The sequence below is a fragment of the Caenorhabditis elegans genome, chromosome I (assembly GCF_000002985.6).
Source record: "Caenorhabditis elegans chromosome I".
Classification (NCBI taxonomy): domain Eukaryota; kingdom Metazoa; phylum Nematoda; class Chromadorea; order Rhabditida; family Rhabditidae; genus Caenorhabditis; species Caenorhabditis elegans.
Genome location: NC_003279.8, coordinates 2,382,854 through 2,401,641, shown reverse-complemented (window position 1 = coordinate 2,401,641; position 18,788 = coordinate 2,382,854). Strand labels below are relative to the sequence as shown.

Sequence of the window (18,788 nt, the reverse complement as noted above, 5' to 3'; positions counted from 1 at the left end):
GCCCCACTGCACTCCTTATCGACCCACCAATTTTTCCAATAAAAAAGACTTTCTGATTGGATTTTTTCTCAATTTTTGTTTTAAAATCAAAGAAATTAATGAAAATTAATTAATAACACATTATAATTTTTAAAAAATCCATTTTTCAGCAGGATGTCGGAGGCAGACGCCGGCGCGAGGGATGGTGAGAAAATTAAGATAAAAAATTCAAAAAAATCAAAGAAAAATTGCAGAATCACCATCAAGGACAGCGGAAGAGCCGGCTGCTGCAATGAGAATCAAAGAAGAACGGAGAAGTTCTTCGGTAGACGTAGTCGACGTAGGAAACGGCGAATTATTAGTGCTTCACTCGATTTTTTATCAAGGAAAGACGCTTCGTCTGCCGGGTAATAGAGCTCACATGTATCCCGTTGTCTTTCAAATGATTAAAGGGTGAGAAAAAATCGATTTATAAATATATATATATATATATAATTAATTTCTGATCATTTTTCCATTTTCAGCGTGTGCTCCCTAGTTAAACAATTGGTGGTCGCTTTCCCGAAGGGCTGGGACCAAAATACTCCGTCAATTAGTGAAATTGCGGCTCTGACGAAGAGTTTTAATCGTGTCGCCAAGCCATTTGCTTCGAATGTGAGCTTTTTTGGCGTTTATAAAATCCAAAAAAGGCGGAAAAAATAACTTTTTTTTGGCGTTTAAAAATCCAAAAAAACCGGAAAAAATAGCTTTTTTTTGGCGTTTATAAAATCCAAAAAAGGCGGAAAAAATCGAATAAAAATGAAAAATTCGTGTTTTTTCTTCCTTTTCTTGGATTTTTTTAAACCAAAATCCGCAAAATTTGCAAAAATTAATTAATTAACTATTTAATTTCAGTGGAGCGGGTCGTACAACACAGATACGCTGAAAGAGTGGGGAGAGCCAAATTGCTCGGCAGAAGTGGCAAAAGCCATCACAACGTACGCCTACGAGTGTGCAGTTCCACGGCCAGCAGATCTCAATCAACATTACAAAAGTTTCACGTCCGAGGTGAGGCGTTTTCCTGGAAAATTCATATTTTATGGAAAAAAGCTGATAGTTTCGGGATTTTTATTCAAAAATCGGTTTTTCCTTAGAAATAAGCCTGAAAATTTATATTTTCTAAAAGCCAAATAATTTAGGCATTTTAACTTAAAAATTCATCAAAAATCCTATTTTTATCGAAAAAAAGTCAATAATTTCGCTAAAAATCGGCTTGAAAACGATTAGTTTCGGGATTATTACTCAAAAATCAGCCCGAAAATCCATATTTTTATCGAAAAAATCCCATAATTCTGCATAAAATCGGCCTAAACGCGATTAATTTCGAGATTTTGACTCAAAAAATCATGGAAAATCCATATTTTTATCGAAAAAAGCCAGAAATTTCGCGGAAAATCGTCTTTTCAAAGATTTTTTCGCCCAAAAAGACAGAAAAATCTCACTTCACCTTAAAAAATTATATAAATATTTCAATTTTGCAGAAAAAAATTGAAAAGTGCCGAATCAATCTATTTTTTCACATTTTCAGACGCTTTTCCTTCTAAAATTAGCCTAAAAATCGATATTTTAACATTTATTTGAGCTTTTTTTGGCGAAAAAATCAAGAAAAACGATTTTTTTGATTATAAATTACCCAGAAAATCCCTGTTTTTAATGAAAAATTGGCCTGAAAACGATGAAAAATGTCAAAAAACGCCAAAAAAACCTATAAAATCCAATTTATTTATTTTTTGATTAAAAAAAACTAATTTTCCCTATAAATTATCCTGAAAATCCCTATTTTTAATCAAAAATCGGCCTGAAAACGATGAAAAATGTCAAAAAATGCCAAAAAAACATAGAAAATCCAATTTATTTATTTTTGATTAAATAAATTAATTTTCCCTATAAATTACCCAGAAAAACCCTGTTTTTAACCAAAAATCGGCCTGAAAACGATGAAAAATGTCAAAAAACGCCAAAAAAACCTATAAAATCCAATTTATTTATTTTTTGATTAAAAAAAACTAATTTTCCCTATAAATTATCCTGAAAATCCCTATTTTTAATCAAAAATCGGCCTGAAAACGATGAAAAATGTCAAAAAATGCCAAAAAAACATAGAAAATCCAATTCATTTATTTTTTGATTAAATAAATTAATTTTCCCTATAAATTATCCTGAAAATCCCTATTTTTAATCAAAAATCGGCCTGAAAACGATGAAAAATGTCAAAAATCCCATTAATTTTCAGACTTATGGAGAAACAAATCCCGAACAATTGATCAGCATAATCGATGAGCTCAACATTGGACCACAGGACGTTTTCGTTGATTTAGGCAGTGGAATCGGTCAGCTCGTATGCCTGACGGCTGCCTACGCGAAATGCAAAAAATCCGTTGGAATTGAGCTTTCGCAAGTTCCTTCGAATTTTGCACAAGATCTTGCCGGTTATTTTAAAAAGTATGAAATATGCCCTTTTTTTTGCGAAAAAAAGCAATTTGATACTGAAAAATTGGAAAAATCGGGTTTTTTCGGTGTTTTGGCAGAATTTTTAAATTTTTCGTGTTTTTTCAACAATTTTGACATTAAAATTGAATTTACCTGGTAATTTTCTGATTTTAAGCGAAATAATTTAGTAGTTGAAGTAATAACGTTTCAGAGAACGTAGAAAACTGACTTTTTACTCAAAAATCGATTTTGGAAGCCATTTTTGGCCAAAATTGAGCATTTTTTCATAAAATAAAAGAGAAATCCCCTCTATTTCATAAAAAATGCTAATTTTTGACAAAAAATGACTTCAAAAACCGATTTTTGAGTAAAATTCGGTTTTATACGATCTCTGAAACGTTATTTATTTAATTAATTAATTATTTCGCTCAAAATCAGCAAATTAACTGGTAATTTCAATTTTTGTGTTAAAATTGTTTAAAAAACTCGAAAAAAGTTTTAAATTCCCGCCAAAACACAAAAAAAGCCTAATTTATTGCGAAACCTGCGAAAAAATTTAGCAAAAATAGGTTTTTCCAGATTTACGAAGTTTTTAACCGCTTTTTAAAATTTTTACAACAATTTGACACTGAAAAAATTGAAATTACCATGTAATTTTTTGATTTTAACCGAAAAAATAAAAGACTTGGAAAAATAACGTTTCAGAGAGCGTATAAAATTGAATTTTTACTCAAAAATCGATTTTGGAAGCCAATATTTTGTTAAAAACTAGCCCTTTTTTATATAATAAAGGAAAAATGCTAATTTTTGACAAAAAAAATGGCTTCCAAAATCGATTTTTGAGTAAAAAATTCAGTTTTTTACGTTCTCTGAAACGTTATTTAATTAATTAATTAATTATTTTGCCTAAAACCGGAAAATTAACTGGTAATTCCAATATTTGTGTTAAAATTGTTTGAAAAACTCGAAAAAGGTTTGAAATTTCCGTCAAAACACCGGAAAAATGCCTAATTTATTGCGAAAACTGTTAAAATTTAGCAAAAATAAGTGTTTTCCAGATTTACAAAGTTTTTTAACCGCTTTTTAAAGAATATTTGCAACAATTTTTATTCAAAAATTGATTTTGGAAGCCATTTTTTGGCCAAAATTTAGCATTTTTCAAGTTTTCAGTGTCAATTTGTTGAAAAAAACGCTGAATTTTCCAATTTTTCACAAAAAAAAACTGTCAAAATCCAGAAAAAAGTCAGTTTTTTTCCAGATTTATGAGCCATTTTGGAAAAAATCACGGAAAATTCGAGCATATTCAAGGCGATTTTTTGAATCCGAAATTCAAACAACTAATTTGTGAGGAGGCTACCGTCATTTTCATCAACAATTTCGCGTTTGACGCCGCGCTGATGCTCCGAATTAATACTGAGCTGCTCCAGGACTTGAAGCACGGCACTCGAATTGTTACGACGAAAGAGTAGGGATTTTTTATGGGAATTTTCAGTGAAAAAATGGATTTTTTGCAGGCTTGGAACCAATAAAAAGGAGATTACATTCCGCTCAACAAGTGGTATGTTTGGAAATGGAAAATTGAGAAATGCGGAGGAATTTCAGTGAAAAATTGAAGAAAAAACAGAGAAAATCGAAAAATCGGCGAAAAAAACTTCATAAAATGAATAAAAATTCAATTTTTAAAAATAAAGTTTCCTAAAAAAAAACTCGACGCTACTCCAGAAAACAAAAAATCGACGCTACTCCAAAAAAAAATTTTCGATTTTACAATTTTCAGAAAAACCAAAAAATTAGTTAACAAAAAAAAATTTTTTTTTAATACAATTTTGTTAATTTTTTTTGAAAAAAAACATTAGAAAACATATAATTCTTCTCCAAAATGAGGGAAAAATCCAAAATTTTAAGCTATTTTTCCGGGAAAAAATAGATTTTTTTTTCAATTTTTTTGAAAAAAAAACGAAAAAACGAATAACAAAAAATTCAGTTTTTCACGAAATTTTGCTATTTAATTTTGTTCATTTTTGTTTGAAAATTCATTAAAAATATATACTTTTCTTCTAGAAATAGGGGAAAACCGAAATTTAGAGCTATTTTTCAAAGAAAAATAAATTTTTTTTACACAAGAAAGTAAAAAAATGTGCAGAAAATTGACACAAAATTCAATTTTGTTAATTTTTATTAGAAAAAAAACGAGAAAACATATATATAATTTTCTTCTAAAAATAGGGGAAAATCCAAAATTTTGAGCTAATTTCTCCAAAAAAAAAGCCACAAAAATTTGGATTTTCCGGAAAAACGAAAATATGTTATAATTAACGAAAAGTTTATAATTAACGAAAAATTCAATTTTTTTTTTGAATAAAATTTTTTAATGTTAAAAAAATTAAAAAATCATATAATTCGCCTCCAAAATTTAAAGCTATTTTCCCGGGAAATTTTTTTTTCGGTTTCTCTTTAAAAAAAACGAACTATCAAAAAAAAATGTTTAGAAAATTTACAGAAAGTTCAATTTTTCACCAAAATTTGTTCATTTTTATTGAAAAAAAAAACATTAGGATTATGCAATTTTTTCGAAAAGTCGATTTTTTTTTTTAGATTTTTGTGAAAAATCGATAAACCAACACATTTAAAAAATCAGATTTGGAGTTTTCAGTTCAACTTTTCAAGTAGAGCAAAGTAAAAATTTCAAAATTTTATTAAAAAATTAAGAAAAAAATGTTCAAAAACTGAGTTTTAAAATAAAAGTATAAAATTTCCTTTCCAACAAAGCCATTTTTCCAGACATCAACGCAATCAGCCACACAACTGAGCTAAAAACCACCGAATCCGCAGTCTCCTGGACTTCAAGCCATGTGAAATTCTGGCTCACAACTATCGATCACACAAAAGTAGGCTTCAGTCAGGCCACCGGTTTTCAAGCTTAAACAAGCCGGCTTTTTTCAGCTTATAAAGTACTACGAAGACCAACGAAGACGGCAGGAAGTGAAGAGCTCACGTGAAGGATCAGAGATCAGCGACGGACGAGATATGGGCTTGAAAAAGCGAAAAAGCCAACGCGAGAGCAGTGTTCATCCGGATAAATTACAAAAGGTGGCTCTTCGTTCTAAATGTTGAATGCTGACTCTGTGTCTGTATTGAGAGAATGCGTATCGAGCAGCATATTTGACGCGCAAAATATATCTAACTACAGTAATCCTTTAAATGACTACTGTTGTGTCGATTTACAGGATCCCGATTATTTTCGAAATCAATTAAAATCATTTATTTATCGATTAAAATGAGCATAAAAATCTATGAAACTTCCGGAAAATTCAAAATGACAGTATATTTTAAAGACGAAATTGTTTAACGATTTGTTCGGGAAAAATAAGGAAAGTTTTCAATTTTTTTTTAGAAAAAAATGTTTTAATCTGAAATTTTCGATTTTTTCAGAGAAAATTGGAAAACAAAACGAAAATGTTTCATTTTTCAGAAAACATTTAAATTGTTTATATTTTAAAAAAATTTAAAACGATAATTTTCAGTTTTCAGAAAACATTTTCCAAAAAACTAAAATTTTCAATTTTTAATTTTCCGGAAAAAAACAAAAAAAAATTTTTTCAGAAAATTAACAGAAAAATTCAATTTCTTAATCGAATTTTTTTGCTCTTGAAATATTGGAAAACCGGGATTTTTCAGAAAAATCATAACTTTTCTTGTTTTTTCGAAAACTAGGCTAATATTTTACCAATTTTTCTCATTTTTAGAAAACATTAGTTTTATTTCAAATGTTAGAGTGCGAATTGCACAACATATTTGACGCGCAAAATAGGGTCTCGTAGCGAAAACTACAGTAACTCTTTAAATGACTACTGTAGGACGATTTACAGGCTCGATTTTCGAAAAACAAAATTAAAATAATTTATTTATCGATAGATAGAACATTAAAAATAAGCAAAAAATTAGAAAATATCATTGTCAATATTAAAAAAAACCGCTACGAGATATTTTGCGCGTCAAATATGTTGTACAATACGCAGAGATCTCAGAATTTTGTGCTCCTTCTGTGCGTGTGTGTGCATGTTTTTTTTGTTCCTTTTCCTCTCCTCTCTTCTATTTTGCACACTGTCTTTCAGTTTTTTTTTCCTTCCACAAGCATGTTTTTTTCTGGTTTAATCTTGTTTTTCTTATAGTTAGTTCAAATTTTATCGCTGAAATCCAAATCGTGTGTGTGTTATAGGGCTGTGCGGCTGATGACTCGGCTGATGGAGCAAATCAACGTTTTTCAACGTATTAGCAATGATCAATTAGGGAATACTTGTATTTGCCATATCGGCTGAGTCTTGAGTTTCTAATTCTAGAAAAAAGTTTTTAAAAAAGTGCACACCCCTTCCAGAAAAACTCGTTTTTCCAATCAGCCGACAGCCGACAGCCGAGTTACTCGGCTGATTCAAAAAGCCGACTGTTTTGTCAAGGTGTGTGCACTTAAAAAAAACTTTTCTAGAATAAGAAGCTCATGACTCAGCCAATACTGCAAATACAAATATTCTTTAATTGATCAGTGCTAACACGTTGAAAAACTTGATGTTCTCCATCAGCCGAGTCATCAGCCGCACAGCCCTAGTGTGTTACCGGTAATTGCCACAGTTTTTTTATTTTTTAAATTTTTTAATGAATAGTAGGTTTTTTTGTTGCTTCTCTACACTGAATGCATCCACCACCTTTGTTCTGCTTTTACCCCTTGTCGTGTACTCCCCCCCCCCCGAACAAGGGTGTCATTTTTCGATTTTTCGATGCTTTTCGGAAAAAATCGAAAAATCGAAACAAAAAAAATATTCAGAAAATTAACCGTAAAATATGATTTTTTAAATCTAATTTTGTTTATATTGTTAAGAAAAACATCAAAATGCCTTCTAAAAATAACAATAATGGCCAAATAATTAGGCTAATTTTCGAAAAATCGAAAAAATAAAAACGAAAAACGAAAGTGTTTCAATTTTTCAAAAGCGAAAAATCGAAAAATGTTAGTTTTTCGATTTTCTGAAAAAATCGAAATACCGACACCCTTGTCCCCGAAGACTAACCACCGGAAAAATTCCGAGATCTCTGCAAAATATCTCATAGCGAAAACTACGGTAATTCTTTAAATGAATACTGTAGCGCTCTTGTGTCGATTTACGGGATTTTCAAATTACTTTCAATGTTCTATTGATAAATCAATTTAATTTCAATAATCGAGAGCCCGTAAATCGACACAAGAGCGCTACAGTAGTAATTTAAAGTATTACTGTAGTTTTCGCTACGAGATATTTCGTCGTTTTTTTTAAACGCAAAACATATTATAAATAATGCATAGATTGAAGATTTGAATGTTAAATTCAAAAATATCTTCCTCGAGGAATACACGGCATCTGCGTAAATCGACACATTACCGTTTTTCCATTAAAATCGAAAAAATCTCAATTCTTGAGCGTGCGTTTTTTCAATTGTGCCCACTAAAAAAATAAAAGTAATTTTAAGACAGCAGAAAAGCGAAAAAAAAGTAGGAAAAAACCGTGCCAAATTACGCTCCGCCTCTTTTTCCGTGCAATGCCGCTGCTTTTTGCAAAATCTACTCTCACGGAGACCCCAGAGTGTGTGTGTGTGTGTGTGAAAAAATAACACGCAAACCATAGAGACCCCCGGAGACACGGAGAGTGCGCGCGAGAGAGTGTACAGAAATTAGAGAGCGGCTAGAGACACCCCCCATCATCCGGCGGCAGAAATATTGATCGCCCAGACACCCCCCCCCCCCCCCCCGTTTCTCCCAGTATTTCCTCGTCGCAGCGCCTCCAATTTTTTGATTTTTTGGCGAAAACCATGGAAATTTCTTCTTCCAAAAAATCATCCGCTTCTCCGAGTCACCACGGTCCCGGTGCTCTAGGTCATCCAGATCCGCCGGGTGGCGCCGGCGGTGAGGATGACGTATTTTTTGGTCGGACTACTAGACTTATGTGGAAGGCGCAGGTTTGTACTGAAAAATCGAAAAATTTCGGGTTTTCCATTTTTTGGCCCTAAAAAATGCTCAACAAGTGAAAATTTTTCCAAATTTTTTCTTCATTTTTTTGCCCCAAAAATGGTTTTAAAAAATTGAAAATTCTGAAAAATTCCAAAAAAAGTGAAAAAGTTCCGATTTTTCCATTTTTTAGCCCAAAAAAGATGCTCAAAAAAGTGACGATTCTGAAAAATTCCAGAAAATAAAATCGGAAAATTTTTAGATTTTTTCATTTTTTGACCAAAAAAAAAAGTGTAATTTCTGAAAAATTCCAAAAAAAAAAAACGGAAATTTGTCTATCATTTGGCCCAAAAAAAATGCTCAAAACAGTGAAATTTATCCGAAATTCCAAAAAAAAAACCGAAAAATTTCGATTTTTCCGTTTTTTGGCTCAAAATGCTAAAAAAAAAGTGAATTTTCTAGGATTTTCTTTTAATTTAAAAATTCCAAAAAAATAACCGGAAATTTTCAGACTGAGCAAGCCGCCGCTTCGTCTCATCAATCGCCGAAATGGAATGAGCCTGATACGGACTACACGCCGCCGGCCAAGAAGCCTAAGAAGGAGAAGCTGCTCCGCGAGCAGCAAGATGCCACGCCGGCTTCATCTCATCATCATGGTGCATCGTCAAGTTCAGGAAAGGATCGGGAGAAGGAAAAGGAGAAGAAAAAGAATAAAATCTATGAAGAAAAGAAGGTTAAGACGCCGAAAGTGAGCTTTTTTCTGGTTTTTTTTGCTCAAAAAGCCTAAGATTTTTGCCCAAAATCGCAGAAATTTCCGCCAATTTATCGATTTTCCGCGGAATTTTTCAGTTTTTAAATCGGCAAACCGGCAAATTAAATTAATTTGACAAACCGGCAAATTTTCGGAGTTTGAATTTTCCGGCAAATTGGTAAATTGCCGGAGTTGAAAATTTCCGACAAACCGGTAAATTGCCGGAATTGAAACATTCCGGCAAATCGACAAACCGGCAAATTGCCAAAAATCAAAATTTCTGGCAAATCGGAAAATTGCCGGAATTGAAAATTTTCCGGCAAATCGGTATACCGGCAAATTGCCGGAATTTGAAATTTGAGGCAAACTGGTAAACCGGCAAATTGCCGGAATTGTAAATTTCCGGGTAACCGGCATATTGCCCGAACTGTACATTTTTGGCAAATCGGTAAACCGGCAAATTGGCGGAATTTTCAATTTTCGGCATATCGGCAAGTTGCCGAAATTTAAAAAATTAAATTATTTTTAAAATTTTTCGATACAAAAAAATATTTATTCATTAAAAAAATGAATTTGTACAATTTTTGCGCAAAAACTACAGTACCCGCGGTCTCGAAACGACAAGTTTTTGTTGAATGTGCGCCTTTAAAGAGTACTGTAATTTTAAACGTTTTAGTTTCTGCGGAGTTTTCATGCAAAATTTATGTATTTTTCATTGTTTTATCGAAGAAAAATCGATAAAAATTCCGCAGAAACTGAAAATTTTTGCAATTACAGTACTCTCTTTAAAGGCGCACATAGATTTGCATGTTACGAAAAAATTGTCGTGCCGAGACCGCGGTTACCGTAATTTTAAAGCTAAAATCGTGAAATTTTGCGGAAAAAAACCCATGAAACTCGGAGTCCAGGCATTACCCGGAAATAGTGTAGGCGACAAAACGCCTGCCTGCCTGCCTATCGCCTCAATACGCGAATTTTTCAGCAAAATGATAAAAATTGGAAAATTTGAAAATTGAAAGCTCGTGTCAAAATACAGAAAAGAGGCGAAAAGTCGGCTTGAGGCAGGCAGGTTTCAGGCAGGCCCTGGAACCGTGCCTGCCTAACTGCGGTTTGATCTACAAAAAATGCGGGAATTTTTCCGCCAAGAAAATGTGACGTCAGCACGCTCTTAACCATGCGAAATCAGTTGAAAACTCTGCGTCTCTCTCCTCCCGCATTTTTCGAAGATCAAACCGAAATGAACTCTAATTTTCGAAGAAAAGCAGTCCAATTTCTCCAAAAAATCATGATCTACATTTTTTTTTGCAGCCGCCAAAAAGTTCAAGTTCACGCTACTCATCGGAAACTCCTACCTCTCACCACCACCATCACCGCTCTAACTCGATATCCCACTCTTCTGACGTCATCCGTCCGTCCCAGCCAAAAGCCACAGCTCCACCACCTCCACTGGTTCCGGCTCCGGCTCGAGCCACAGCTTCTACACCACCACCAGCACCACCAGCAGCTCGAGCTCAGAGCCCGAAACGTGAAGAGCCCCTGGAGCCGCCGACTGACCTTATTCATCATGGAGGAGGACAGCTTGATGGTTTGTAAAAATACAAAAAAAGAAGTTCACGGCCTCCTCTAGCGTTCATAATTTAATTAATTATTGGAGCGCGACACCTCACGAACTCCAGAATTCGCGGGAATTTGATTTGCGCGGGGACAGCAGTTTTTGGCTGTTTTTGGCTTTTATACAAATTATTTTTTTTATTTTTTGATTTATAATATTCTTGAGAAACATTATCCGAATTGAAAATGTGTAAAATTATGAAATTTGAACGAACACTGAAGGTTTTACAGAAGGCTTTCTTTAAAATGTATCAGGATCGTCAGTTTTTCGATTTCAGAGTCGTAAAATATGTCATTTTGTAGAGAGAAAAGTCTGTTTCACAGAAATCCATGTTTGAAGTTCTAATTCTTTAATTTTTAATATATAATTATTCAAAAAATCAACAATATTACGTTAAAATCTTTTTTTTAAAGATTTTTCAGTTTTTAATAAAAACAATTTTAAATTTTCAAACATAAAAACTGAAAAATCGAAAAAAAAGATTTTACCGTAAAATTGTTGATTTTTTGAATATTTATATTAAAAATTGAAGAATTAGAATTTCAAACATGGATTTTTGTGAAACAGACTTTTTTCTCTACAAAATGGCATATTTTACGACTCTGAAATCGAAAAACTGACGGTTCTGATACATTTTATAGAAAGCCTTCAGTAAAACCTTCAGTTTTCGGTCAAATTTCATAATTTTACACATTTCCAACTCGGATGATGCTTCTCAACAATGTTATTAATCAAAAAATTAAAAAAATAATTTCTATGGGCGCCAAAAATAGCCAAAAACTGCTATCCCCTCGTGAATCGAATTCCCGCGATTTCTGGAGTTCGTGAGGTGTCCAGGAGGCCGTGCTAAGTTAAAAGTTGTTTTTTTTTACAATTTTAAATTCACTCGATTTTCAGCGAAAACTATGAATGCGCTGCACACGATTCGCGAAGCGGCGACAACATCGGCACAGGCGGCTGCTATTCAGGATGCGGTAGGTTTTAGTGGGAAGGCGGAGCGTAATTTTGCAACCCTGCGGCGATTTTTGCCGAAAAATTTGGCAAATTGCAGATTTGCAGGAACTTTACAATTCCGGCAAATTGACGATCTGCCGGAAATTTTGATTTTTGACAAATTGCCGGTTTGCCGATTTGCCGTAAATTTTGATTTTCGGCGAATTTTAATTTTCCGGAAATTTCCGTTCTGGCAAGTTGCCGATTTGCCGGATATTTTCTAATCCGGCAATTTGGTAATTTGCCGGTTTGCCGGAAATTTTCAATTCCGGCAATTCACCGATCTTCAGGAACTTTCCAATTCCGGCAAATTGACGATCTGCCGGAAATTTTCAATTCCGGCAATTCATCGATTTGCCGGAAATTTTGATTTTTGCCGATTTAGCGATTTGGCAGGAAATTTTGATTTTCGGCAAATTGCCCGTTTGCTGATTTGTCGGAAAATTTCAATTCCGGCAATTTGCCGATTTGCCGAAAGCTTTTATTTTTGGAAAATTGCCAATTTGCCGGAAATTTTGATTTTTGGCAAATTGCGAATTTGTCGGAAACTTTAATTTTCGGAAATTTACCGGCCTACTGATTTGCCGTAAAATTTGATTTTCGGCAAATTTGCCGGTTTGTCGGAAATTTTGATTTTCAATAAATATCCGACTTTCCGGAAATGTTGATTTTCGGCAAATTTCCAATTTGCTGGAAACTTTTATTTTCGGCGAATTGCCGATTTGCCAATTTGTCGGAAATTTTCAATTCCGGCAATTTGCCGATTTGCCAGAAATGTCAAATTCCGGCATTTTGCCGATTTGCCTGAATTATTTATTTTTGGTAAATTGCCGATGTGCCGGAAATTTTGATTTTCGGTAAATTGCCGGTTTGCCGATTTGCCAATTTGCCGGAAATTTTATTTTTCGGCAAGTTGCCGGTTTGCCGGAAATTTTGATTTTCGGTAATTTGTCGGTTTGCCGATTTGCCGGAAAATTTGATTTTCGGTAAATTGCCGATTTGCCCATTTGCCGAAAATTTCAATTCCGGCAATTTTCTGATTTGCCGGAAAAATCGTTTGCCACCCATAAGTCCTTAATTTTCAGATCAACTCGGTTCTGAGCCAACCAACAGAAGCATCTCCATCGGCATTTGGCCCTCCACTGGCACATCTTCCGGCTCCCGTAGCGATCTACCCGACCCCGCCACCACCACCAGCTCCGGCTCCAGCAGCTCCACAGCAGGCTTCAGCTGCTCCAGCAGCACCAAATGTGATGCCTGTGTGCACAGAGATTGCCGCCGAGCAACGCCACACATTTATGATACCACCAACTGATCCATTCTACAATATGATCGTCTCCTACTATTTTGCGATGAAACAATTCTGTAATCAATCGAAAACCGCCGACCCGGAATTTGTCGGCCGCCTCCGTCTCGACATTGAAGCCGAAGAAGCTCGCAGAGCTGAGCTCAAAGAGTCGATTACACTGACGTCTACACAGATTGATGAGCTTCTTGCGACGGGAGTTAATACTCTGAAGAGCCGGCTCGACGAGCTCGGAATGCCAAGTGTTACGGATGTGACGGAGCTGCTCGCCGGCTCGAAACAGATTGTAACTCAGCACAAAGGCCTCACGAATACGGTTGCTCAGATGGAGAATTCGGTGGCCGTGGAAGAGCAGAAGCTTCGATTGATTGGTGGTCCAGATGCTGTTCGGTATTTTGATGGTAAGTCAATTTGCAACCCTGCGGCGCGGTTTTTTCCGTTGATTTTTCCAATTTTTTCTAATAAAGCTTGAATTTTACTTGTGAAAAATTCTATTTTTTTTCTGAAAAAATTTAAAAAAAAACGAAAATTTTCAATTTTTTAAAAAGAAATTTGACAATTATTTTTTTTTTCTGGAAATACAGGAAATGTTTAGATTTCTCAGATTAATCAAGCATTTCTCGTTTTTCTGATTTTTCGAAAATTGACAAATTTTTAGTTTTTTTCCAGTAAAAAAATATTTTTAAAAAACTTAATTTTTTTTAATAAAAAGCTTTTTTTTTTTTCGAAAAATCACATTTTTGGAGAAAAAATATCGGAAAAACGGAAATTCGAACAACTAAAAATTTCGATTTTTCAAAAAAAAAAAACTCGACTTTTTTAAAAAGATACCCTAAAATTTTGGCCTGTTTTCTTATTTTTATAAGAAAATTATTTGTTTTCTTTCAAAACTGAGAACGCGTAGTGCACAACATATTTGACGCGCAAAATATCTCGTAGCGAAAACTACAGTAATCCTTTTCAAATGACTACTGTAGCGCTCTTGTGTCGATTTACGGGCTCTCGATATTTTCGAAATATTTTCAATTTTTTTTTCGAATAATGACTGCAATTTTTAGCGTAACTTCAATATTCTATCGATGAAATGAAGCCCGTAAATCGACACAAGAGCGCTACGGTAGTCCGTTAAAGGGTTACTGTAGTTTTCGCTTCGGGATATTTTGCGCGTCAAATATGTTGTGCAATACGCATTCTCAGAATTTAGTAGTCCCGTAATAATAAAAAATTTAATTTTTTGTCAGATTTGTGATTTTTTTTCGATTTTTTGGTTTCCCTGAAAATTTTTTGCTATTTTTTGGAAAAATCGAGTTTTTTTTCGAAATATCGGAAAAACGAGAAAATGTTTGTTTTTTCTGAAAAATCCCGTTTTCCGATATTTCCAGAAATAAATTTCGATTTTTCCGAAAAAGCTCAAAATATTGGTATTTTCCTCACAACCATAAACAAAAATTGATAAGAAATTGAATTTTTATGAAAAAAATTTTTTTTTCGTTTTTTCCGGAACAATGAAAAATCCAAATTAATCGTTTTTCGATTTTCAAAAAATCAAAAAAATACAATTTTTTCGTTTTTTTTTAAATTTTCTGAAAAAAACAATTAATTACTGTAGCGCTTGTGTCGATTTACGGGCTCTCGATATTTTCGAAATTTTTTCAAAATGTTTTTTTTTTCGACTACTGACAGCAATTCTAAGCGTAACTTTAATATTCTATAGATGCCCGTAAATCGACACAAGAGCGCTACAGTAGTCATTTAAAGAATTACTGTAGTTTTCGCTACGAGATATTTTGCGCGTCAAATATGTTGTGCAATACGCATTCTCAGAATTTAGTAGTCCCGTAATAATAAAAAATTTAATTTTTTGTCAGATTTGTGATTTTTTTTCGATTTTTTGGTTTCCCTGAAAATCGAAAAATCGAAAAAGTTCGATTTTCATCAAAAAAACCGAAAAATCAATAATACTCATTTTTCGGTTTGTTCAAAAAAAAACGGAATATCAAGAAAATGAAAAACATATTCAGCAGCACCCCTGTATAGACACAGAAATTAACAAAAGAATGTCGCTAAAAATCAGAATTTCCTCGAAAAATTTTTTTTCTGATTTCAGAAGCGATGACACATCCAAACATCCAAAAAACTTCAAATTTTCACCCATTTTAGGCCATTTTTTGAGCCGTCATAACTTTTTTTTTTTGAGAAGTTGAAGTTATCAATAAATTTCATTATGAAATTCGGTGTTTTCTGACAATTTTGAGTCTAATAAAGAAATTTGAAAAAATTCGACTACACCACCTTTAAAATAATTTTTAACGATACATTTTTACACACTGGAAATTCAAAATTTTTTGAAATTTTCTAGAAATTAAAATGCCGACTCCTGTTAGGTACACAACTTCACAAAAAATAAATGATAAATCAGAATTTCACGGGTCGCTGCTGGCTGTCCTTTTGCATAATTTTTTGAAGCAAACGCGCCATATTGAGAATTCATGTCGGCGCCAAGTCTTGCTATGCGCCTGTGGTGAGACACTGCAACTTTTTCCTCACGAGGGACAAGGAAAAGTGATTTCTAGGCCATGGCCGAGGGCCGACAAGTTTCAGCGGCCATTTATCTTGCTTTGTTTTCCGCCTGTTTTCTTTCGTTTTTCATCGATTTTTTTCGTTTTTCTTAATAAAACTGATAAATAAATATTTTTTGCAGATGCTAAAACAATTTCCAAGTAAAAAAATTATGTATTCAGTGGGCAAGCAGCGGTGAAAGTGGTCAATGGTCAAATATGATGGATTACGGGAATACCAAACCTAAACTTTTTCTGAAACATGATACATATGCTGCTTAGATGCTGAAACTACCTGATTTTCATATCAAGACCGCTGAAAAAGTTTTGAGGTTTCCAAAATTCAACTTTTTCGGTGAAAAAGCCGAGATTTTCGCACAAAAAGTTGAATTTTGAAAACCTCAAAACTTTTTCAGCTGTCTCGTTATGAAAATCAGGTAGCTTCAGCATCTAAGCATCATATATATCATGTTTCAGAAAAAGTTTAGGTTTTGTATTCCCGTAATCCATCATATTGCATTGACCACTTTCACCGCTGCTTGCCGACTGAATACGCAATTTTTCACTTGAAAATTGTTTTAGCATCTGCAAAAAATATTTATTTATCAGTTTTAATAAGAAAAAAACGAAAAAAATCGATGAAAAACGAAAGAAAACAGGCGGAAAACAAAGCAAGATAAATGGCCGATGAAACTTGTCGGCCCTCGGCCATGGCCTAGAAACCACTTTTCCTCGTCCCTCGTGAGGAAAAAGTTGCAGTGTTGTCGCTGGGCGCGAAAAACGCAAAGGATAACCGTTTCGTCGTCTGCGTCTCTTATTTCAAACGCTATTTTCTTCTCCGAGAGGACATCGCGAGCGACGGACGAGGAATCCTCCTCTTCCAGAGAATTTTCCAGGCCATTTTGCTCACTTTTCTAACGTTTTCTCGTCCGCTAAAAAAAACAGCAATATAGAGACAGCCAGGGAGCCCGTGTCGAATTTCCTCGAAAAAAAAATTGCTGATTTCAGAAGCGATGTCACATCCAAATGTGGATATTGCAAAGCTCACTGACTTGGTCATTACAACTCGGCCCCCGAATTTTGTCGCTCAAATTCTTCTTCCCGATGACTCACCGACAGCGTCTATCGATTCGAAAGTTTCACCGTCTTCTTCTTCTTCCCGCCGTCCACGTCAGCCAAAGCCACGTGCTAATAATACTGCAGCTGGGGCTGGTGGTGGTGGAAAACGTGGCACCTCTGGTGGCCGTAAATCCGACGGTGGTGGTGGTGGTGGAGCCACTGAAGACGTCGAGCTCGAGATTCGGCAATTCGTGCAGCACGCGCTGAAAGTCGATAATGCGGTGAAAGAGAAGGAGAGAAAGGCTCGTGGGAATTTCATGGCGGCAGCCGCCGACCGAATACCCCGTTAGAAAAGGGTGAGACGACTGGATTTCATTACTTTTACATTTTTTTGCTGTAATCAATTTGCCGGTTTGCCGGTTTGCCGGAATCTTTCATTTTCGGCAAGTTGCCGGTTTGCCGGAAATTTTCATTTTTGGAAAATTGTCGAAATTGAATTTTTCGGCAAATTGGCAAGCTGGGCAGAATTGAACATTTCCGGCAAGTCGAAAAATTGCCGGAATTGATCATTTCCGGCAAATCGCCAAACCGGCAACCGTCTTCTGTAGGCTGTTTTCGTTATATTTTTCTGTGAGATTTCTTGTAAATCACATTTTTCATCTGCTTTTCTACGGAAAATGTTTTTTTTTTTTTTGGAAAATACGCACGGTTCGGCAAATCGACAAATTGCCGGGATGCTGATTTGCCAGAAATTTTGATTTTTGGCAAATTGCCGATTTGCCGTTTGCTTGATACTTTCAATTCCGGCAATTTTCCGATTTACCGATTTGTCGGAAATCGTCATTTTTGGCAAATTGCCGGTTTGCCGATTTGCCGGAAATTTTCAATTCCGATAATTTGCCCCTTTGCCGGAAATTTTCATTTTTGGCAAGTTGTCGTTGTTGAAATTTCCGGCAAATCGGCAATTTTCCCGCAAATCGACAAATTGCCGAAATTGAAAATTCCGGCAAATTGGCAAATTGATAACGTTTTAAAAATTTTCGGAAAATCGGCAAATTGTGGTTTTGCACTTTTTTTGCTGGAAATTCGCGTACAATTTTGCCGAAAAAAAAAATTGAAATTTTGAAATTTCCAAAAAAAAAAAAAGCAAAATCACAATTTGCCGCTTTTCCGGCAAATTCGGCATATTGTCAATTTGCCGGAAATTTTCAATTCCGGCAATTTGCCGATTTGCCGAAAATGAAAATTTGCCGGCCACAAAAAAATCAATCGCTTCTCAAAAAATTCAAAAATTATGGTTACTGTAGCTCTTTTATTTCGCTACGAGACCCATCTTGATAAATACGTTCGCCTTTAAAAAATTAATAAAATTGAATAACAAATATTTTCAATGTTTTTTTGTTTTGCAAATTTAACCAACATTTTTTTTTGAATTTTAAATTAAAAAAAAAATTTTTTTTAATGTTAAAAATTTTTCAAAAAATTTTTTTATTCAGGAGCGCCTTCTTCATCGCCCATCCGCCCGTCCAGAACAAAATAATTATCAAAAATAATGTTTTTTTCCCGATCGCTTTTTTTTCAATTCTAGCCCACCCACCCACGCATTTTTTGCAATTTTTTAAATACTTCCTACCCGAACAACCGTGCCTTTATCTCTGAAAATCTCCTCACTTTATATGTTTTGATTTTTCTCGAAAAATTCTTTCAATTCAATTCTGACGTGGTGTCAGAGTGTCTCATTTCGGCTTGATCTACGTTGATCTACAAAAAAAAGTGCGGGGAAATGGAGGCAGAGTTCTCAACTCATTTTGCAACAAAAAAAATTCCCGCATTTTTTGTAGATCAAACCGTAATGGGACAGCCTCTGGCACCACGTGTATTCTATTCTATGATCTTTTGAGCTATTCACACCAATTTACACATACAATTTTCGAATTTTGCATCTGAACTCCCTTACCTCATTGAATATAAAAATTATTTAACTTTTTTTTTTGGAAAATTTTTGTTTTTTTTTTCGGTTTTTTATCCGAATTTCTACTATTTTGGGTTTTAAAAATTTTAGTTTAAAGGTACAGTCAAACTTTTTT

General features: G+C 34.3%; 1 protein-coding gene across 3 annotated transcripts; it reads left to right on the top strand.

The window, feature by feature from the left end:
* Positions 1 to 149: 149 nt before the first annotated feature.
* Positions 150 to 18,689, top strand: dot-1.1 (Histone-lysine N-methyltransferase, H3 lysine-79 specific; the record flags this gene model as incomplete). Of its 3 annotated transcripts, NM_170824.4 has the most annotated exons (15): positions 150 to 184; positions 234 to 432; positions 504 to 633; positions 874 to 1,026; positions 2,252 to 2,460; positions 3,707 to 3,913; positions 3,963 to 4,006; positions 5,230 to 5,336; positions 5,392 to 5,538; positions 8,934 to 9,170; positions 10,482 to 10,758; positions 11,683 to 11,759; positions 12,864 to 13,485; positions 16,651 to 17,057; positions 18,198 to 18,689. In NM_170824.4, 14 exons carry the CDS (start codon positions 154 to 156, stop codon positions 17,049 to 17,051), a joined length of 2,841 nt encoding a protein of 946 aa, NP_740808.2. The 3 variants fall into 3 exon arrangements, with proteins under 3 accessions (NP_740808.2, NP_740809.2, NP_001368488.1); NM_170825.4 differs by lacking the exons at positions 150 to 184; positions 234 to 432; positions 504 to 633; ... (4 more) ...; positions 5,230 to 5,336; positions 5,392 to 5,538 and adding an exon at positions 8,227 to 8,433; NM_001381392.1 differs by lacking the exons at positions 150 to 184; positions 234 to 432; positions 504 to 633; ... (7 more) ...; positions 10,482 to 10,758; positions 18,198 to 18,689 and having other exon boundaries at positions 11,691 to 11,759; positions 16,651 to 17,051.
* Between the last annotated feature and the right edge of the window lie 99 nt (positions 18,690 to 18,788).